Source organism: Balaenoptera acutorostrata, chromosome 7, assembly GCF_949987535.1.
Source record: "Balaenoptera acutorostrata chromosome 7, mBalAcu1.1, whole genome shotgun sequence".
Lineage (NCBI taxonomy): Eukaryota > Metazoa > Chordata > Mammalia > Artiodactyla > Balaenopteridae > Balaenoptera > Balaenoptera acutorostrata.
The window spans coordinates 103,781,044-103,804,283 of record NC_080070.1 but is presented as its reverse complement, the minus strand read 5'-3'; the positions used below and the strand labels follow the sequence as shown (position 1 = coordinate 103,804,283).

Here is a 23,240-nt window from a genome sequence, read left to right as displayed (position 1 = left end):
CTTGTGTTATTAATGGAAACCAGAAGTTACTCTCTTGGCTTGTTTATGTAGTTTCCTTGATAGGTTTTGACATTTTAGAAGGCTATATGAAGCCATCTTTCCTACCAGATAGTCATCTTTTTGTGTAAGTAAAATCATCCTTTTGTAATAGAACTGTCACCTATAACAATCAATAGTTGCACTTGCCCTTTTAAGGAGGTGACAATCATTTGGGGAAGGGGCAAATACAAAGTTAATAAAAAGGTCCTAATTTCTTGATGAATTTTGAATCTTGCAGTTAGTCTTTTTTGTACAGTTTTTGTCATCATAAGCCTCTTCTACTGTTTCTGGAAAAGCTCCAGACTGATATGACATAGGTGGAGATGTCCTTTATTGCCCATGTACATTTACTGGTAACGTTACAGTTTCAAATAAATGCATATGCACAATGATAAGTAGTTCTTGACTATTTATATTACCTTTGTTGATAGTAAAGTTGATGCAGTTACTGTTGTAGTGAATAGTTCCATTCCTTAAAAATTTGTTAGTTATGTTTTTGAGACTTAAATTGTGCGTTTTGATTGACTTACAGTGTAATTTCAATTATGCTTTAAAAAATTCTTATTTGTATCTGGCACCTACTGTGTTTTATTTTTCTCTTCTCCGTCTATCTCCTCTAAGAAATAGTGATCAAAAAGAAATATTTTAATATATCATGGGGCTTCTTATGAAGTGAATTATTTGTTAAGAGAGAAAATGGTTTCAAATACAAATTTTCTAAAATTCAAATGTCTGACACTAGATTTTGATAGCTTTTTAAAAATACTTTAAACTTATAAGGGTGACTACCAATTTTGAGTATTTCAATTCTTATTAAAGTAACTAGAATTCTAGAGACAATGTTCTAGAGGGAGAAAGCCTTTATACTTTCAGACCGATGGCTGATTATTGATTTGCTTTTTATGAAGACTTGGTTTTTTCCTGTGGAAGTTCAGACTGCATTTTTTTTTTAAGACAATGAGAATTTTGTTTCATTTTGTTTTGTTTTTGAGGCTCTTAGTGTTCCCTATTGTATCTAGCTTTAAAACATTGGATATTTATTAAAAGGATTTGCCCCTGGTCAGATGTAGCTGATGATGAGATCAACTAATCCATTCATCTTATTAAAACTCCTAGCGGTTCAACTGAGGTCTTTCTCTTAGGTGAGGCTGGATGTGATGAAGGGCATCTCCACAGAGTGAGATTGTCTAGGAGTGCTCCACTGGTGATATTCTCTACTGACTTAACTTGGACTTTGTAAATATCTCAACTCACTCCTTCAGTATATCTAGTATCATTTTGTTTTGTGAAAAAAAACCCAAACAAGACAAAACTGTATTTTAACAAAAGACTGATATCTAGAAATAACATTTTAAGTTCTCTATTAATAGGAACAGTAGAAAATGTAATGATCTTTCTGTGAACCCCCTGAATTCATATGACACACTTTTTTTTTTTAAAATAAAATTCAGGTCTTCATTTGAACTGTCACAGTGGTACATAAAATGTACTGATGTGTGAAAGATGTGGATAGAGTTAAAACAGTATGAAAAATTGGTTATAAACACCAAACTATTTTTTCTTGTACACAGAATTTAAATTATCAGGTGAAAAGTACAATATTCTCGTTGGTTACATAAGTCTAAGTTAGGTGGCGGGACTTCCTCTGTGTAAATTTACCCTGTGGTGTTAGTAACAAATTACTAAATAGTTTTTTAGGCAGAAATCTTTAATTGCCTTAGTCTGTTGTCCCCAAAAGCAATTCTTTCGCTTTTAAGTTCAAAACTCAGTAAAAAATGACCGTGATAAGAAATTTATTTTCAGATAGTGTTTTAGAGTCCTATAGGATGATCTAAAGGACTTGTCTTTAATTAAAAGTGCTATACACTTAGTGAAAATCCATGTTAGTTGAGGAATTGATTCTTTTTAAAGGAAAGCTGTAGATTTTTCTTGTATGGGTAAATGTCACTCTGTTCATATCTTCGCTTAGCTGCAAGTCAGGACTTGTACTATTCCTCTAGGTTGTCATAGAAACGCAGTTAACTGTCATCTCAACTCAGACTGTTGATGGTTTTATTTGTAGGCTTGCAAGATTATTAAAATTTAACAAAAATTATTGATTTGCTTTTTATTAACACTGGGTTGTTTTCCATGGAAGTTCAAATTGCATGAAAGTCTTTTTTTCTGTTTATTTTTACAGTGAAACGCTATGAAATCTACCTGTTTTTTAAATTTTTTTTTAATTTAAAATGTGATATATAGTCTGCAGCAGTGGAATAGCCTCCGCGAATTGTATTTTTGAATCACTTTCCATTTTCTTTGTTTACAGCAAGCAGAAAACACCTTTAAAAATTCACCTTTACCCTGCTTTTAACTTAACATAAAAGATACCTGTCAGAAAAGCGTGAAATGCTACATCAAGTGCCTAATATTGGAGTTTTCATTTTATTTATGGTTTTCGAAGCCTAGCACAAATGCTTCAGTGAACTGTGCTGTGAAAGTATTTACTTTTGTATATTTATGTGAGAGAAATTATTTAGTTTTCACTTATAAATAAGACAGGCAAACCTTATTTACCGTAACTTTACCTAATGGTCCGTGGATGAGTGCTTTTATGCAAAATAGTCAAGAGGCTAGAATTAACTTTTCACATTGGATGCACATTTGATGTCTAGACCTGAACAACATGTGGCATCTTATTATAAAGACTAACATTCAGGATTCAATCTGTATTTAACACATTTACTTTAGAATGCACACATCCTGCCTTTGCTACATTTAGTGTTAGCTTTGAAATGATTTCTATTTCTTGCTTGTAGATAAATAAGTAGAAGTGTTTATTTGTTGCTTTTTCTAATTTTCTTTTTTCTAGGTTTTTTAAGACTTGGTTAATTAGCTATTTGATATTTTATTTTAACAACAGGTCACTTTTGGACATGCAGCATCTCCTTGGGTTGGGGTGATTATCACAGGTACCTTTTTAAAGAAGGGTAATCGCAGGTACCTTTTTAAAGAAGGGTAGGTCTTTTTTTTTATTTATTTTTTTTTTTTTTAAAGGATTTTCTTATTTATTTATTTATTTATTTATTTTTGGCTGTGTTGGGTCTTCGGTTCGTGCGAGGGCTTTCTCCAGTTGCGGCAAGCGGGGGCCACTCTTCATCGCGGTGCGGGGACCGCTCTTCATCGCGGTGCGCGGGCCTTTCTCTATCGCGGCCCCTCCCGTCGCGGGGCACAGGCTCCAGACGCGCAGGCTCAGCAATTGTGGCTCACGGGCCCAGCTGCTCCGCGGCATGTGGGATCTTCCCAGACCAGGGCTCGAACCCGTGTCCCCTGCATTAGCAGGCAGATTCTCAACCACTGCGCCACCAGGGAAGCCCCCAAGAAGGGTAGGTCTTTTAAAGAACCATGCACATGATACTTCCTTTTGTGGCTGTTAGTTCTTAGAGTTCTTCGTGGAAAGTTAATAGTAGGTAGACCATCTTTGATTTTAACACCCTTTTACTAAATAGCCAACTAATAGCTTGTGTATACTTGGAGAAGAAAATTTAAGACCGCTCATCAGTAGACATGGAATATTGATTTTTTTAATTAAACCAGGTTTATTGCTCTTAAAATTTTACTACTCCTCTTGTAGCTAGTCTGCATGATGGCCCCTGGTGATCCTCACCTCCTATTATTCCTGCCCTCGTGTCCTCCCTTCCCACACTGAATCCCGGCTGGCCTGCATGATCAACGGAATATTGCAGAAGCATCAGTGTGTGACCTCTGAAGCTAGGTCATATATAACATTAGGGTTTCCACTATGCATATCACTCTGGGGAAGCCACCTCTGCCATGTCCTAAGGACACTCAAGCAGCCCTTTGGAGAAGTCGAGGAGGCCAGCAACTGAAGCCTCCTGCCAACAGCCAGCCCCAACTTGCCACCCATTTGACTGAGCCATCTGGGAAGCCAGTACTCTCACCCCAGTCAAGTCTTCAGATGCCCAGCTCACACCTTCCCTGCAACCCCATAAAAGATCTTGAATCTGAACCACCCAGCCGAAGCCACTTCTGTATTGTTTACCCACAGAAACTCGGTTAAATAATACATATTTATTGTTGTTTTGAGTCGGTTAATGTTGGAATAATATGTTATGCATCTATAGATAACTAATGCACCTGCTAAAGAAACACATTTTTAAGCATTTCCTATTGATCATATAGTTTATGATTTATAGTTGTAGGCATGAAAATTGTGGAGGCTTCTGTTGTGATTTGTAGTGTAATTTTTATAGGAGTTTTTATACAAGACATTGACATTAGAGCATTCATAACTGAATTTGAATTTTGGCTTTACTTTCTACCCACTGTGTATCTTAAGGAAATTACCTAAAATTTCTGATCATCAGTTTTTACTGAAAATCTGTAAAATGGGATAATGATATTCAACTCTCCATAATTTTTTTAAGTCAGGATGAAGTGAGATACCTATTGTTAAGTCTGTAGCATGATGTTTGATATATCTCATCCTTTCCATTTAACCAGAAATTAGCCCCTTTCCATGTGAAGCTGCAGGTCTTTGCCCCAGGGGTAAAGACTTCTGTAAGCATCTGAGTTTGTGGTCTCTGTGTGACTGTTTATTAGTATTATAATCTTTAAGAGGCCCAGTACTTACTACTCTACAAGTCATTTTCCTTTTACATAATTTTCTTTTTACTGTGATGTGCCTAGGTGTGATTTTCTTCATATTTCTTGCTTGGGTTTGCAGAGCTTCTTGACCTTGTGCATTGATGTCTATCAGTTTTGAAAATTCTCAGTTGTTCCCTCTGTAAATGTTGTTCCTGTCTTTTCTCCCTCCCATTTTCCCATTTTCTTTATCCTTGTGGAGTTGTGTTGAAAAGTATGTTAGCCCTTTTCACTGTGTTCCACATATCCCATATAATTTTTCTGTATTTTCCATCCATTTTCCTTCTCTGGCCTTCCCTTTGGATATCTTTTTAAAAAAATATTTATTTATCTATTTATTTATTTTGTCTGTGCTGGGTCTTAGTTGCAGCATGCGGGCTCATAGTTGTGGCATGTGGACTTCTTAGTTGCGGCATGTGTGTGGGATCTAGTTCCCTGACCAGGGATCAAACTTGGGCCCCCTGCATTGGGAGCACAGAGTCTTACCCACTGGACCACTAGGGAAGGTCCCCCCTTTGGCTATCTTTTGACCTGTTTTCCATCTCACTAATCCTGTCTTCTGCTTTGCTAATCTTCCGTTGAGCCATCTATTGCGTTCTTTTTTTTTTTTTTTTTTTTTTGCGTGTATATTTTTTTTATTGAAATATAGTTGATTTACAATATTGTTTTAGTTTCAGGTATATAGCAAAGTGATTCCATTATATTTTTTCAGATTCTTTTCCCTTAGAGCTTATCACAGCATTTTTTTTTATATCCTAATACCCCCCCCCAAATATGGCATTCTTTTTTTTTTCACACACACACACTGTATTTTATTTTTACAAGAGATAGACTGACACCAAGCATTGTAAATGGATGACCACAACAAAAGGAACAATGATTGCAATTACCAAACACGAAACACACTCATACTATGTCATAATATTGACATTCAGTCCAGTAATCCTGCACTGTAACAGCTCCTTTACTTTGCAGTGAAAATTGATTTGTATATTCTTTGCCTCTGAGTCCTTGTGGGATTTTTTTTTTTTTAATTCAAGCAAAGTCACAAAAATTATAATCATCCTCATCAGTTCACTCAGTCCCATGTAATTAATATTTTTTTTCATCTTGATCTTTTGTTAGCACTTTTATGAGTTCATCAGTTTTTCATTAGCGTTCTGAAAATGCTTATTCATTCAGTTCAGCAGTACAGTTACCAGAAACCTGTACTTGTCAGAGTCTTTTCTATGAATTCCTTGAAGATGAAACCCTTTTATAGGAACATATTTGCAAAAGCATCAGAGTACACCCAGAACTGTCTGTAAATGACAAAAGACTTAAAAATGACCACAGTTAAAGATTTGATGAAAGTTCATAATAGTGCAATTGACAAGGAAATTTAGTTATTTCTGAGATATACATTTTAAAGTAATAACTAGAATTATGACTTATAACATTATACCAGAACATGTAAGATTTTTAGAAATTTCACATAATGTCTGAAACATTTATATTAGCATATTTCCATACAAATAACCCAATGAAAGTTTAGTATTAGTTGTTTTGTTTGTTTGTTTGTTTATACTGCAGGTTCTTATTAGTCATCAATTTTATACACATCAGTGTATACATGTCAATCCCAATCGCCCAATTCAGCACACCACCATCCCCACCCCACCACAGTTTTCCCCCCTTGGTGTGCATATGTCTGTTCTCTACATCTGTGTCTCAACTTCTGCCCTGCAAACCAGCTCATCTGTACCATTTTTCTAGTTTCCACATACATGTGTTAATATACGATATTTGTTTTTCTCTTTTTGACTTACTTCACTCTGTATGACAGTCTCTAGATCCATCCACGTCTCAACAAATGACTCAATTTCGTTCCTTTTTATGGCTGAGTAATATTCCATTGTATATATGTACCACTACTTCTTTATCCATTCGTCTGTCGATGGGCATTTAGGTTGCTTCCATGTCCTGGCTATTGTAAATAGTGCTGCAGTGAACATTGGGGTGTATGTGTCTTTTTGAATTATGGTTTTCTCTGGGTATATGCCCAGTACTGGGATTGCTGGATCATATGGTAAATCTATTTTTAGTTTTTTAAGGAACCTCCATACTGTTCTCCATAGTGGCTGTATCAATTTACATTCCCACCAACAGTGCAAGAGTGTTCCCTTTTCTCCACACCCTCTCCAGCATTTGTTGTTTGTAGATTTTCTGATGATGCCCATTCTAACTGGTATGAGGTGATACCTCATTGTAGTTTTGGTTTATATTTCTCTAATAATTAGTGATGTTGAGCATCTTTTCATGTGCTTCTTGGCCATCTATATGTCTTCCTTGGAGAAATGTCTATTTAGGTCTTCTGCCCATTTTTGGATTGGGGTGTTTGTTTCTTTAATATTGAGCTGAATGAGCTGTTTATATATTTTGGAGATTAATCCTTTGTCCGTTGATTCGTTTGCAAATATTTTCTCCCATTCTGAGGGTTGTCTTTTCGTCTTGTTTATGGTTTCCTTTGCTGTGCAAAAGCTTTGAAGTTTCATTAGGTCCCATTTGTTTATTTTTGTTTCTATTTCCATTACTCTAGGAGGTGGATCAAAAAAGATCTTGCTGTGATTTATGTCAAAGAGTGTTCTTCCTATGTTTTCCTCTAAGAGTTTTATAGTGTCCGGTCTTACATTTTGGTCTCAAATCCATTTTGAGTTTATTTTTGTGTATGGTGTTAGGGAGTGTTCTAATTTCATTCTTTTAGATGTAGCTGTCCAGTATTCCCAGCACCACTTATTGAAGAGACTGTCTTTTCTCCATAGTATATCTTTGCCTCCTTTGTCATAGATTAGTTGACCATAGGTGCATGGGTTTATCTCTGGGCTTTCTATCTTGCTCCATTGATCTATGTTTCTGTTTTTGTGCCAGTACCATATTGTCTTGATTACTGTAGCTTTGTAGTATAGTCTGAAGTCAGGGAGTCTGATTCCTCCTGCAACGTTTTTTTCCCTCAAGACTACTCTGGCTATTTGGGGTCTTTTGTGTCTCCATTCAAATTTTAAGATTATTTGTTCTAGTTCTGTAAAAAATGCCATTGGTAATTTGATAGGGATTGCATTGAATCTGTAGATTGCTTTGGGTAGTATAGTCATTTTCACAATATTGATTCTTCCAATCCAAGAACATGGTATATCTCTCCATCTGTTGGTATCATCTTTAATTTCTTTCATCAGTGTCTTCTAGTTTTCTGCATACAGGTCTTTTGTCTCCCTAGGTATTTTATTCTTTTTGTTGCACTGGTAAATGGGAGTGTTTCCATAATTTCTCTTTCAGATTTTTCATCATTAGTGTATAGGAATGCAAGAGATTTCTGTGCATTAATTTTGTATCCTGCAACTTTACCAAATTCATTGATTAGCTCTAGTAGTTTTCTGGTGGCATCTTTAGGATTCCCTATGTATAATATCATGTCATCTGCAAACAGTGACAGTTTTACTTCTTCTTTTCCAATTTGTATTCCTTTTATTTCTTTTTCTTCTCTGATTGCCATGGCTAGGACTTCCAAAACTATGTTGAATAATAGTGGTGAGAGTGGACATCCTTGTCTCGTTCCTGATCTTAGAGGAAATGCTTCCAGTTTTTCACCATTGAGAATGATGTTCGCCACGGGTTTGTTGTATATGGCCTTTATTATGTTGAGGTAGGTTCCCTCTATGCCCACTTTCTGGAGAGTTTTTATCATAAATGGGTGTTGAATTTTGTTAAAAGCTTTTTCTGCATCTATTGAGATGATCATATGGTTTTTATTCTTCAATTTGTTAATATGGTGTATCACATCGATTGATTTGCATATATTGAAGAATCTTTGCATCCCTGGGATAAATCCCAGTTGATGGTGGTGTATGATCCTTTTAATGTGTTGTTGGATTCTGTTTGCTAGTATTTTGTTGAGGAGTTTCGCATCTATATTCATCAGTGATATTGGTCTGTAATTTTCTTTTTTTGTAGTGTCTTTGTCTGGTTTTGGTATCAGGGTGATGGTGGCCTCATAGAATGAGTTTGGGAGTGTTCCTTCCTCTGCAATTTTTTGGAAGAGTTTGAGAAGGATGGGTGTTAGCTCTTCTCTAAATGTTTGATAGAATTCACCTGTGAGGCCATCCGGTCCTGGACTTTTGTTTGTTGGAAGATTTTTAATCACAGTTTCAATTTCATTACTTGTGATTGGTTTTGTTCATATTTTCTGTTTCTTCCTGGTTCAGTCTTGGAAGGTTATACCTTTCTAAGAATTTGTCCATTTCTTCCAGGTTGTCCATTTTATTGGCATAGAGTTGCTTGTAGTAGTCTCTTAGGATGCTTTGTATTTCTGCGGTGTCTGTTGTAACATCTCCATTTTCATTTCTAATTTAGTGATTTGAGTCCTCTCCCTCTTTTTCTTGATGAGTCTGGCTAATGGCTTATCAATTTTGTTTATCTTCACAAAGAACCAGCTTTCAGTTTTATTGATCTTTGCTATTGTTTTCTTTGTTTCTATTTCATTTATTTCCGCTCTGATTTTTATGATTTCTTTCCTTCTGCTAACTTTGGGTTTTGTTTGTTCTTCTTTCTCTAGTTCCCTTAGGTGTAAGGTTAGATTGTTTACTTGAGATTTTTCTTGTTTCTTTAAGTAGGCTTGTATAGCTATAAACTTCCCTCTTAGAACTGCTTTTGCTGCATCCCATAGGTATTGGATCATCGTGTTTTCATTGTCATTTGTCTCTAGGTATTTTTTGATTTCCTCTTTGATTTCTTCAGTGATCTCTTGGTTATTTAGTAACATATTGTTTAGCCTCCATGTGTTTGTGTTTTTTACGTTTTTTCCCCTGTAATTGATTTCTAATCTCATAGCGTTGTGGTCAGAAAAGATGCTTGATATGATTTCAGTTTTCTTAAATTTACTGAGGCTTGATTTGTGACCCAAGATGTGATCTCTCCTGGAGAATGTTCCGTGTGCACTTGAGAAGAAAGTGTAATCTGCTGTTTTTGGATGGCATGTCCTATAAATATCAATTAAATCTATCTGGTCTATTGTGTCATTTAAAGCTTCTGTTTCCTTATTTATTTTCATTTTGGATGATCTGTCCATTGATGTAAGTGAGGTGTTAAAGTCCCCCACTATTATTGTGTTACTGTCGATTTCCTCTTTTATAGCTGTTAGCAGTTGCCTTATGTATTGAGGTGCTCCTATGTTGGGTGCATATATATTTATAATTGTTATATCTTCTTCTTGGATTGATCCCTTGATCATTTTGTAGTGTCCTTCCTTGTCTCTTGTAACATTCTGTATTTTAAAGTATATTTTATCTGATATGAGTATAGCTACTCCAACTTTCTTTTGATTTCCATTTGCATGGAATATCTTTTTCCATCCCCTCACTTTCAGTCTGTATGTGTCCCTAGGTCTGAAGTGGGTCTCTTCTAGACAGCATATATATGGGTCTTGTTTTTGTATCCATTCAGCAAGCCTGTGTCTTTTGGTTGGAGCATTTAATCCATTCACGTTTAAGGTAATTATCAATATGTATGTTCCTATGACCATTTTCAATTGTTTTGGGTTTGTTTCTGTAGGTCCTTTTCTTGTCTTGTGTTTCCCACTTAGAGAAGTTCCTTTAGCATTTGTTGTAGAGCTGGTTTGGTGGTGCTGAATTCTCTTAGCTTTTGCTTGTCTGTAAAGCTTTTGATTTCTCCATCAAATCTAAATGAGATCCTTGCTGGGTAGAGTAATCTTGGTTGTAGGTTCTTCCCTTTCATCACTTTAAGTATATCATGCCACTCCCATCTGGCTTGTAGAGTTTCTGCTGAGAAATCAGCTGTTAACCTTATGGGAGTTCCCTTGTATGTTATTTGTCATTTTTCCCTTGCTGCTTTCAATAATTTTTCTTTGTTTTTAATTTTTGCCAATTTGATTACTGTGTGTCTCGGTGTGTTTCTCCTTGGGTTTATCCTGTATGGGACTCTCTGCGCTTCCTGGACTTGGGTGGCTATTTCCTTTCCCATGTTAGGGAAGTTTTTGACTATAATCTCTTCAAATATTTTCTCTGGTCCTTTCTTTCTCTCTTCTCCTTCTGGGACCCCTATAATGCGAATGTTGTTGCGTTTAATGTTGTCCCAGAGGTGTCTTAGACTGTCTTCATTTCTTTTTGTTCTTTTTTCTTTAGTCTGTTCCGCAGCAGTGAATTCCACCATTCTGTCTTCCAGGTTACTTATCCGTTCTTCTGCCTCAGTTATTGTGCTATTGATTCCTTCTAGTGTAGTTTTCATTTCAGTTATTGTATTGTTCATCTCTGTTTGTTTGTTCTTTAATTCTTCTAGGCCTTTGTTAAACATTTCTTGCATTTTCTCGATCTTTGCCTCCATTCTTATTCCGAGGTCCTGTATCATCTTCACCATCATTATTCTGAATTCTTTTTGTGGAAGGTTGCCTATCTCCACTTCATTTAGTTGTTTTTCTGGGGTTTTATCTTGTTCCTTCATCTGATATATAGCCCTCTGCCTTTTCATCTTGTCAGTCCTTTTGTGAATATGGTTTTTGTTCCACAGGCTGCAGGATTGTAGTTTTTCTTGCTTCTGCTGTCTGCCCTCTGGTGGTTGAGGCTATCTAAGAGGCTTGATGGGAGGCTCTGGTGGTGGGTAGAGCTGACTGTTGCTGTGGTGGTCAGAGCTCAGTAAAACTTTAATCCACTTGACTGTTGATGGGTGGGGCTGGGTTCCCTCCCTGTTGGTTGTTTTGCCTGAGGCAACCCAACGCTGGAGCCTACCTGGGCTCTTTGGTGGGGCTAATAACAGACTCTGGGAGGGCTCACGCCAAGGAGTACTTCCCAGAACTTCTGCTGCCAGTGTCCTTGTCCCCACAGTGAAACAGAGCCACCCCCTGCCTTTGCAGGAGACCTTCCAACACTAGCAGGTAGGTCTGGTTCAGTGTCCCCCTGGGTCACTGCTCCTTCCCCTGGGTCCTGATGTGCACACTGTTTTGTGTGCGCCCTCCAGGAGTGGGGTCTCTGTTTCTCCCAGTCCTGTTGAAGTCCTGCAGTCAATTCCCACTAGCCTTCAAAGTCTGATTCTCTATGAATTCCTCCTCCCATTGCCGGACCCCCAGGTTGGGAATCCTGACATGGGGCTCAGAACCTTCACTCCAGTGGGTGGACTTCTGTGGTATAAGTGTTCGCCAGTCTGTGAGTCACCCACCCACCAGTTATGGGATTTGATTTTACTCTGATTGCACCCCTCCTACCGTCTCATTGTGGCTTCTCCTTTGTCTTTGGATGTGGGATATCTTTTTTGGTGCGTTCCAGTGTCTTCCTGTTGATTGTTCAGCAGCTAGTTGTGATTCTGATGTTCTCGCAAGAGGGAGTGAGAGCACGTCTTTCTACTCCGCCATCTTGGTTCCTCTCCTCTATTGCGTTCTTAATTTCAGTTCTAAAATTTTCATTTGATTCTTTTTTACAGATTACAGTTCTCTGTTGAAAATCTCCCTTTTCATCTGTCTTATTCATCTTTTCCTCCCTCCCTCTCTCCCTTCCTTCCTTCCAGAACATACTAGCTATAGTTATATTAAAGTCCTTTTCTGCTAACTCCAGTTAGTAGGTCACCCATGGGTCTGTTTTTACAGTATTTTTTTCTCTTTGATTTTCAGTAATTATTTGGTCCAGTCTCGTGGTGCACGTGGTAATTTTTTATTGAATTCTCGGTATTGTAAGTGAAGAATTGTAGAAGTCCCCATAGTATTCTTTTTCCAAGGAGTCAACCTTTCCTTTACTGGACAGATGGGTTGAGGATTATGTACCTTACTCCAGTCAGGGATTGAACTGAGTCGAAGCTAGACAGAAGTTTGGGGAAGCTATTGTGCTTATCCCCTGGGGACCAGGAGTCCCAAATTAGAGCCTGTGGTATTCACCAGGATCTCATTTCCCGATGGGTCCTGAACTCTAATTCTTCTCTTCCCAACACATCAAGGCAGTGAGTTTGCATTTTTGAGGCTTTCTGTTTAGCTTTTTTATCTCATACCTTATGTAGCTTTGGAAATTCGCAGTTGTCCTTTGGGGAAAAGTGGCTGTGTAACAAACTCCCTTCTTTGCCTCTGTCTTCCACTGGGGTCTTAGCCCATCAGGTCTCCAGTCCCCACAAGTACCAGAAGGCTTGCTGTTTTCCATCCTCCCAGGAGTGGCCATCTTTCCAGGCAGGGATTCTCAGCCTCTTGTTGATAAATGCCTCCATGAAGAATGGCTGTAGAATGCCAGCTCACCTCTCCATGGTTTGTCCACCATCTTGGAATCCTGACTCTTCTAGTTCAGGTTGCCTCAGCAGCCCTTTAATTGATGCCTTAGAGTGATGTTGCTTGCTCTATAGTTCATTAAGCCTTCCTAGTTATTCTGGGTAGGAACATTGATGTGCCTCAGACTACCCAAATGTTAGCTGGAAGGTGAGGACTACACAATTATTTTTGAAGGAAATGCCAGTGATTAGATTATTTTTGTGAACTTCTCTTTTGGCCAGCTTTATCCAATCATAGGTATTGGTATATGCTTATTTTCTTGTTTCTCATTACATACTGATGAAGTAAAATGGAATATTTTTCTGAATCATTGTAATAATTTTTATAACTATCCTTGATTTATTAATTCATGGCCATTATAGTCAATATAGATTCCTAACTTTATTTTGTAACTCTGAGGACTAAGGATGTCTTATGATGCTGTATCAACAGTGAAATTGAACATATAAAGTTAGTGATAATATTGAATACATATAAAATGATTAAGAGTCAACAGTGAATATTCTAACATAACAATGAGAGTCAAAAGTGAATATTCTAACATAAACTAAATAAATAATGACTGTTCATGGTTTACCAGTTATTTAAAATAAATATTAAAATATTTTTTCTGAAGAGTAATATATACTTTGTTTTATACAAAATTTCTAATTTTCTTTCACTTTGATTTAATTTTTATAATTATATTTTTCTAATTAACAGAGATATTCTCAAATCTGAAAAAAATACTTGTAATCTTGAAATGCAAAATTCATGTCTTTTAGAGGTTTATTATATTCCTATCTCACTGCTGTGTTTTATGTCCATGAGGGCACACTGACAAGTATTTTGCCCATACGCTATTTATTGACTTTCGTCTGCATAGTCGGACAGACAGTATTGTATTTAATATGCCAAAGTTGACTATTGTCAACAGTGAGTATATATAGTCCTCTTTCCAGCTTTTGAATTTATTCTGCCATTGAAGTTGTAGCAGTTGATAGACCAGTTGGAAAAATGAAACATGAGGATCTTAACCTTTAGCTGTAGTTAGGTTGCTGACAGTCATTGAGGGAACCATCTCTGGTTCCCCCTTACAATGTGTGTTTTGAGTCTTTGACTCTTTCAAATAAGTCCTTGAGGGCTGTCATTTTCTCTGCTCTCTGTGCAGGAAGAAGAGAGTGAAGAGGAGCCCAAACTGAAGTATGAAAGGCTCTCCAATGGGGTAACTGAAATCCTTCAGAAGGATGCCGCTAGCTGCATGACAGTCCACGATAAGGTAAGGTGGCCCATGTAGAGGATTCTGCTGTGAGTTGTTTCTGTGGTAAGTTTGTTGATACTTTGGAGTCTGGGTGCGTTGCATGGTGGGTTTTTTTTGTTTTTTTTTTTTTACAGTAATCGTGTCTGCTTTCCATTCTCCCTCTCTTCTTTCTTGCCAACAAAAAACCAAAACAACAACCATAGATATTATATAAATGTATTTGTACACACACACACTACCCACTGCAAGGGTATATTAAGTAGGATTCAGACGATGATGGATGTGAAAGGTTTGTAGCAAGTGGTTCTCAGAAACCCTAGCGCTTAATTCCTCAGCTCTTAAGTAGTAGAGTAGGAAAGTGTTAAGATGAGAAGTATTGTGGAGCTCATTGCTTTCGTGAAAGTAGAAGAGATTCCATTGGAGGCCTTAGGAATCAGCAGCAAGGCCCCAGATGATTACTTATCTATTTTATGAATGAACGAATAGATTCCACATCTGGGTCTTTGCTATAGCAAAGCCCCCCCCCCACCAACTTTCTGAATCCAGGCTAAGTACTTTCTGAATCCAGGCTAAGTACTTAGTACTATGGATCTGGACTAAGGACCCATAGTACTAAGTACTATGGATCCTTAGCCCATTCTTAGACCAAAACAATCTGGGTCATAATTGGAATATCAGAGGCCAGGGAGTTTCACCTATTGCTCTGTCTTCCCTATCAGCCCTGTGAGTGAGCCTTGGTACCTCCACAAAAGGCAGACCCCCAGCTCTGATCCATCTCCTGGCTTTATCCCTTTGTTACCAGCAGTATTGTCTCATCCTCCTCCTTACCTCCACCCAGTTCCCCTTTACTACCGATTTCATTCCATTGTAAACAGATTCCTGCACTTGCTCAGCATGCCAGTAGGATATGTGCTGTCTGTTTTGTTTTTCCAGAAACCCCCTCCTTCGGCCCTGTTTCATCTCTCTACCCTTAAGGCCACACTCTGGAGGGTGTCCGTCCCTGGGACTTGAGGATCTTTTGGGCAACGCTCTCTTGTCCTTTTTTCCTTGAAGCTATTGTGTTCATCTTCCCACTAACCCTGTTTTGTGACTTTATGGAGCCCTGATCTCTAATCCATTCTTTCTCTTTCTTTCTGTCAAGTGGTCAACTATCCTAAGTTAACTTTACCAGCAGATTCAATTCTCTAATGGCCCTGACCCTCATGTGCCCCCCAGCTACAATCTCAGCTCCGAGTCAGTGCTCAGATGACCAAAGCCGCCCGCCATGTGCTGGTACACGTTGCGTGCCGAGGTGCACATGTCACTGAAAGGGCTGATATTCATTTGTCCTTCATCAGCTCCTTCAGTCCCCAATCCGCCTCTTCAGCCATGATCCCTTCACTCTGAGGATGATGTCATTTCTATTAAGAAAATGGAAACTACCAAGCATGATCAGCCTCAATTCCTGACCCCTTTCCCAGCTCATCTGAATCCACGCCCATCCTTCCCCACAGGAGCTGTTCTTCCTCCTGCTCAAGGACCTTTTTGTCCACTTCTTCACTTCACCCCCCCCCCATTTCCTCCCTTCTCTCCTAGCGATCAGGCTATGTCATGGAACAGACATAATTCTAGCCCCACGTGACTACTGATCTACTTTCTGATTCTATGAATGAGCCTATTTTGGATGTTTCATATACATGGAATCATACATTGTTTGGTCTCTTGTGTCTGGCTTCTTACACTTACTATCATGTTTTTGAGGTTCACTTGTGACGGAGCACATATCAACACTTCATTCCTCCTTATTGGGAATATTATCCCAGTGTATGGACAGAACACAATTTGTCCATTCACCAATTTGTGGACATTTCGATGCTTTTGACACTGTGGATCTCACCTTTCTTAAAACTTCCTTATCATGACAGCGTTTTCTTATCACTTTCTTGATCATTTCTGTTATTCCCTTCTGGTTTTCTTTCAGTTTCTTTCACCTCTACTTTTCCCTTACGTGTTGGTTTTCCCAAGATTTGGTCCATTGGCCACATGTCTATTAAATGTGTACTTTTTAAAAAAAAAAATAAATTTATTTATTTATTTATTTGGCTGCATTGGGTCTTCGTTGCTGCACGCGGGCCTTCTCTAGTTGGGGTGAGTGGGGGCTACTCTTTGTTCCGGTGTGCGGGCTTCTCATTGCAGTGGCGTTTCTTGTTGCCGAGCACGGGCTCTAGGCACGCGCGCTTCAGTAGTTGTGGCTTGTGGGCTCTAGAGCGCAGGCTCAGTAGTTGTGGCGCATGGGCTTAGTTGCTCCGCGGCATGTGGGATCTTCCTGGACCAGGGCTCGAACTCGTGTCCCCTGCACTGGCAGGCGGATTCTTAACCACTGCGCCACCAGGGAAGCCCAAATGTGTACTCTTCTTGATATTTAAATTTCATGATTTCTGTGGCCACCCCCACCCTGACCCTTCCAAGAATAGCGTGCTTATTTATCCAGGTGCCTCCTGCACAGCTGTACCTTTGGTTCTGATTATACCTGAGACTCACCATGTCCATAATGAGCTCATCTTCTTTTCCCTTCCTTCCCTTGCCTCTGTGTTTTTTGGGTTCTCTGCCCCATTTGGTGGCATCACCTAAGCCAAAGCTGACTCCTTCTCCCCTTCTGCCCAGTCATTCCCTAAGTCCTGGTGGTTCTCTCACCACCCCTGCCCTAGCCAAGGCCCTCATCTTCTCCTGCCTGTACTTGTGTGCTTCTCATTTTTCTACCCAGATCTGATTTTCATCATCTACTAAATAAAAGTCTAAGCTTCTTCATGTGGTGTTTAAGGTCCTCTGAGATCTTGCCTCCTTGTGTGATTGGCCCCATATCTGACCACTTTCTGCCACAAGTGCGATGCTCTGGCAGCAACTCCTGACTGTTCTTACTCACAACATCTCTTCTGCCTGGATTCTACCCGCATGTCACCTGCTTGAATCCACTCCCATCCTGAGTCAAAGATCTTTTAGTACAGGCATTCATGATTTCTCCCTGGAACTGATGAACACACCGTGAACCCATCTATTTTCTTTCAGATTTGATTTCATCCTAGTCCATTTATAACACTTCTTTCTACTGAAATAGTCTTCCAGGAATTCAGATCTGATCATGTACTCCCCCTTCCTAGAATTCTGTATTGGCTTCCTGGTGCCTTCATGATTTGGACACACTCCCCCCTCCCCCCTAAACACACACTCACTTTGTTACCTTTCGTCTCTCCATAAATATTCAGAAACCTCGGGGGCTTCCCTGGTGGTGCAGTGGTTAAGATTCTGCCTGCCAATGCAGGGGACACAGGTTCGAGCCCTAGTTCGGGAAGATCCCACATGCTGCGGAGCAACTAAGCCCGTGAGCCGCAGCTACTGAAGCCCGCGTGCCTAGAGCCTGCGCTCTGCAACAAGAGAAGCCACCGCGATGAGAAGCCTGCGCGCCGCAATGAAGAGTAGCCCCTGCTTGCTGCAACTAGAGAAAGCCCGCGCGCAGCAACAAAGACCCAATGCAGCCAAAATAAAATAAATAAATAAATAAATAAAACCCTTCAATGGCTCTCATTACACGCAAGATGAAGTCTGAAAAGTTAAAAAAAAAAAAAAAATTCAGAAGTCTCCTGTTAACCAACCTTGCCAATCTCATTGCCTGTCTCCTGCCCTGGATGCTTCCACCATATAAAACTACTTGTAATTTTTTGCCTTTGTCCTGCTTTTTATGTGACTACATGCCTTTGTGCAAGTTGTATCCACGCTGCCTAAAATGGTCTTTACCACAAGCCTGCCCCATCTGCCTCAGTGTCTACTGTCTAACACTCCTCCTTCAAAGTTGACCCTTGAACAACACGGATTGGAACTGCACAGGGTCCACTTATACACGGATTTTTTTCAGTAGTAAATACTACACGGTCCCTGGTTGGTTGAATCTGTGGCTGTAGAACCACTGATCTGGAGGAACCGTGGATCTAGAGGGCCAACTAAAGTTATATGCACATTTGCAACTGCAGGAAGGGTGGGTGCCCCTAACCGCCCCCCAGATTGTTCAAAGACCAACTATCTACTATTGAAAAAAATCTGTCTAAGTGGACCCTCCCAGTTCAAACCTGTGTTGTTCACGAGTCAATTGTACTTACTTTTAAAGCATACTCTAAAAATTTAATCTTAATCAGTTTTTTATTTCTGTCTCCATCATTTTACCGTCATCCTTTTAAGTCATACGTGCTTATTGTCTAAGCATATCATAGGTGCTTTGTGTGTGTGTTGAATAAACCACCAAATTGATGAAAAGGAGAACAAAGTTTGCCTCCCCAGAGGTCAAACTTTATTAACACCATACTTAATCCAACTTGGCCAAGGAGCCTGACGGTGGGAACTGTAGTCAGACTAAGTTTGAGAACATGCACTCTTGATCTGAGGCTCATGTTTCTATTTACCAGGCTTCTGATCCAGTTGAGAGTATTTTAGCTATTAATTCTGGCCCTAGCTCTGCCACTCATTGACTGTCTCCGGGGAAGTCACATCAACTCCCAGAACTTATTTCCTTATGTGTAATTGAAGGCAGTCCCTGCTCTAATGCTTTGAATGCTGTAAAGTGCTAGGTGAAACATAGATATTACTATACAGCTGACCACATTTGAGATGTACTACTTCTTGTTTCTTTCGTGGTGTCCAAAAGACTGCTTATTGCTTCTTCTACCTGTTTACTTACAAAAAGTCCAATTGTTCAAAGGAAAAGCAATTATGCTAGTGGATGGTTCAGAAGGATTCAATGCCCAAATGATAGTTTTTTTGTTTTTTTTTTTAAAGGATTTTCTTATTTATTTATTTATTTATTTATTTATTATTTTTGTCTGTATTGGGTCTTCGGTTCGTGCGAGGGCTTTCTCCAGTTGCGGCAAGCGGGGGCCACTCTTCACCGCGGTGCGGGGACCGCTCTTCATCGCGGTGCGCGGGCCTTTCTCTATCGCGGCCCCTCCCATTGCGGGGCACAGGCTCCAGACGCGCAGGCTCAGCAACTGTGGCTCACGGGCCCAGCTGCTCCGTGGCATGTGGGATCTTCCCAGACCAGGGCTCGAACCCGTGTCCCCTGCATTAGCAGGCAGATTCTCAACCACTGCGCCACCAGGGAAGCCCCCCAAATGATAGTTTATCAAATGAGTCAAGTTTCTGTATTTAAACAGGAAAGGGGCTAATTAAATTATATTTATTCTTTGCCCATGCTGGATTTTAGGTGCTCTCAGGTTAAAAGAAAAAAAAAAATCAATAGTTACAAAAGCACAAGGCTTTTCATGTCTGAAAGGAGGGTCATATTTAAAGGATTTATATTTATATTCATGATTTGTGGCCAATTCTGCATTTTTTTCTTGTATTTTAAGTAGTCGAAAGCATTAGCAAATGAAAGTATGACTCATTAATAGTTTTGGTAGTTAAATTTTTAAGAACTATACGATTGCCTTATCAAACTTGATTGTTTTAAGAGCACATAAAGTTATTTCTAAAAGGGAACAACAATAATTTATCTAATCCAAATGATGAAATGTTTTCCTAAACAAAAGGTAGGTTGTCATAAAAACCACTGCTTTTTTTTTTTTCCAAGATGGTCTAAAGTAATTATAGTTTTAGGTTGAAATCATACAATCAAAATAATTATTTTATGTTTCCTTTCTGTCTTAAGTATTAAATGAATTAAACTAGTAATTTTGAAAAGAAGAAGGGAAGGAATTAATATTTGGGGTAAAGTACTCTGTATAGAACCTTTAAAACTTTTATAAAATATAATTGGAAGTTCAAGAATGGCCTTCACAGAGATATCAGAGAATGACCCAGTATTAAAGCATTGGCCTTCTTGGTTTTCTTTCTTTCTTTCTTTCTTTTTTTTTGACTTTTGGCTGCGCCATGTGCAGCATGTGGGATCTTAGTTCCCCGACCGGGGATCGAACCCGTGCCCCCTTCATTGGAAGCGCAGAGCCTTAACCACTGGACCGCCGGGAAAGTCCCCCGCCCCCTTAGTTTTCTAACAAAATAAATACAGTGTTTATGAGGAGAGTCAATACTGTCGAGTACTTGGATGTAGTGAGCTTTTAAAACCCATTCATTCTTTTACCATAGGTGGCCTCAGAATGGAGTATTGTTTGTAGCTAGTATTATGTGGTATTTTTCTATTCAGATATTGTCAGAGTGTCACTGTGGAGAAGAAATTACACCCCTCTGAGTCCTCTGTTTCTGATTAGAATGTTCTTTTGCTTTGGAGGAAACAGCCCTGTTTGGTTTAAAAATTCAGGCTCATTTCCCCCCCAGAATTACCTCTTCCCCTGCCCTTTCCAGGGCCCCGACATCCTCTTTTCAGCAGCCTTGTTGTCTGCCCTGGATGAGTAATCGGCCTGGCACCTTGTCATTCAGGCAGCCCTGTGCAGCGGAATCGTCATACCTAGTTATGTCTGCACACCTGATGTTTTATTAACCAGTATTGATTTTTTTACCCGGGGGACTTTTTTTTCTTCCTGAAAAAAAGGCAACCTTGCAGGAGTGAAAGACATTGCAGGGACTGAATTTCTAATGAACCCCCTTCTTTTCCTTTCTGTGACGCCTCTTTAATGTAGTTTTATATTTTAAGCGCCTGATCTGAAATTTCATTTTCAGCAATTCCATTCTGAGAAATCCTTTTAAATCTTGACTTTCTGTAAGGTTAATTTTTTTCAAGATTGTTCTGCTTGACTGAAAAGCTTAGTAGTGCCTATAAATTTGAGCATTTCGTTCTAGGTTACGATGAAGCATGTTCACATGCAACGAAATACAGAGAATTTGGAATTCTTTGAGTACTGCTTAGAGAAATAAAAGGGAAGAGAAATCTCATGTCCTATTTCAGGTAGTCCTAAAGTTTCTTCTCATTTCTTTAGGGTTAGTTCAAAGAATTAAAGAAACAGTGGGAGTTATGAACTAGTTTTATGTCATAAAATGAATACAAAGCTCAACAGTTATTTGTGTGCCAGAAAAGGATTTTTTTCTTTTTTGCATTCAAAAATAAACATTGACACTTAATATCACACGTTTACTTTTAGAGAGGCATTCTCACGATGACAGTATAAGTACATCTGAGTTTTGTTTTTGCATCTCAGTGTGGCATGGATTTTCCTTCCTAAAAAAGATTACTTTGTGTGTGTGTGTGTGTGTGTGTGTGTATGTGTATGTTGAACTTAAATGATAGCACAGATTTACGCAGTTGCCATAAATTAAGGGGAGTTTCTAAATCATTCCCTTCAGATGCTGAGTTCAACCGTGGGTTGGTCGTACTTTCACAGCTGCATTTTAATTTGCTGCCTCAGTCCATCAGGGCATTGTGTACAGGCCGCATGCACACCATTAGTTGTCAGTAGATGAGGGTCCTCATGAGTCATTCTGACAGCTAGCTTGCATGATCCCAATAAAGAAGGCCCTGTTCTGTGATTTCCTCCAAGCTGGAAACAAGCCTTCTCAAAGGAATGTGCGTCTTCCGAGGTATCGCAGATCACTTACACATTAAGTGTCTTGACTTTGCAGATGGTTTTATTACTAATTGTGTATGAATGGTCCATTAAGAAACTGACCCCTGTACCCCTCTGTTCTTCTTACAGTTCTTGGCACTGGGCACACATTATGGCAAGGTTTATTTACTGGATGTCCAGGGAAACATCACTCAGAAGTTTGATATAGTAAGTATCCAGTATAAAATAATGTGCGAGCTAAATTTCATGCTGAAATCTGTGCTTTGAAATGTTTTAGCCATTTGTTTTTAGAGCATAAAAAAGGATCTTTATGGATGAAATCGGAGTGCTAAGAGTTCAACTCTGCACTTTGTAACCTGTGCTAAAAAGTTTTAAAGGTGAACTTACAAAGAAAGAGGTCTATATTTATACATAATGTATTTTCACTGGGTATCTGCTATATAAAGTCCTTTTAAAAATTTATTTTTATGAATCTGTTTAATTGCAGTTCTTTAGTTAATTATAGTCATCCATTTGGCTTTAAATGAAGCATTTAAAATACTCCTATGTGTGTTTGTTTTAAACTGTAACAGTGTAGAATGTCTAGATGAATTGTTAATCAAAGAAAAAAGATTGCTTTTATTGGTGATTAATGGTGTTAATTTACATACTCTGGGGGTTTGTGGAATCCTTAAAGTGTGAACCCCCTCATTTGATGACTAATGTCATTGTAAGTACATGCCCCATAATCTTCTCCAGATGCCAAATGTAATTGAAAATTGATTGATCACCTTGCTGTTTCAGTTTATCTCTTCTAAATATATAAAGCTAATATTTTATGTGAATGTTCTGCGAGTTGGACTCTTAGGGGATTATATTGACTTAAAGAGAAGAGCCAGGCTTTTTATTTCTTTAATTGTGATTTGGAGTCACCAAGGATGAAGGAAATGTTGAATCTGAAGCTTGATTTTGGTGTTTAAGATGGGCCTAGAAAGTATCAAGTGTCCGTGGTTGTGTGAATGTGAACCTTTGGGATGAAAAAGGTGGTGATTTGGGGGAACATATTCCTTTTTTTGAAGAAAGCATCAGCACTTGTTGAAAGATCCATCATAAGGTATTGGTGTAGTTTACAAAGGACACCACAGTTTCTAAAGCTGATACATTATATATTAAAGGTACCAGGTTGCTTTGTTTTGCTTAAAAGAAAGGGAACCACAGATGATGACAATATCCTTGGAATCTTTGGAGTAGTCCTAGGAGGCAATTGTGTGCTCTAACCACTGATCCATCAGGCAAATGGGGGGGTTCTTGTTTGGCTTCGGCATCCCTTTCAGACAAGAGGATACTTTTGACCCTCTATCTTCTCCCTCCTGGACACTGGCCACCCATTTTGATGATTTAATAAACATTTGGTCTTCCCATTGCCATGCATTAAAATGTGAGCTGGTGCTAGGCAGAGCTCTTTTTTATGGTGTCACCCATATCTCCTCACCTTGAAAAAAGAGCTTGCCTGGATGGTCTCTTAAATTTACGGCTCCAGTTTAATGATTCTGTTAAACTCTGCTTCTCAGTA

General features: G+C 38.9%; 1 protein-coding gene across 5 annotated transcripts in view; it reads left to right on the top strand.

Annotated features, from left to right (window-relative positions):
- The window catches only part of VPS41 (VPS41 subunit of HOPS complex), a 192,071-nt gene that overhangs the window by 39,056 nt on the left and 129,775 nt on the right, over window positions 1-23,240 (top strand). For all 5 annotated transcript variants that reach the window (XR_009008869.1, XM_007187746.2, XM_007187745.2 and 2 more), the window contains exons 3-4: window positions 14,121-14,228; window positions 21,818-21,895. Coding sequence is in view for 4 of the 5 variants with exons in the window: in XM_007187746.2 (XP_007187808.2) it covers window positions 14,121-14,228; window positions 21,818-21,895 (186 nt within the window). In the remaining variant the exon portion in view is untranslated. The remainder of the gene's footprint in view (window positions 1-14,120; window positions 14,229-21,817; window positions 21,896-23,240) is intronic.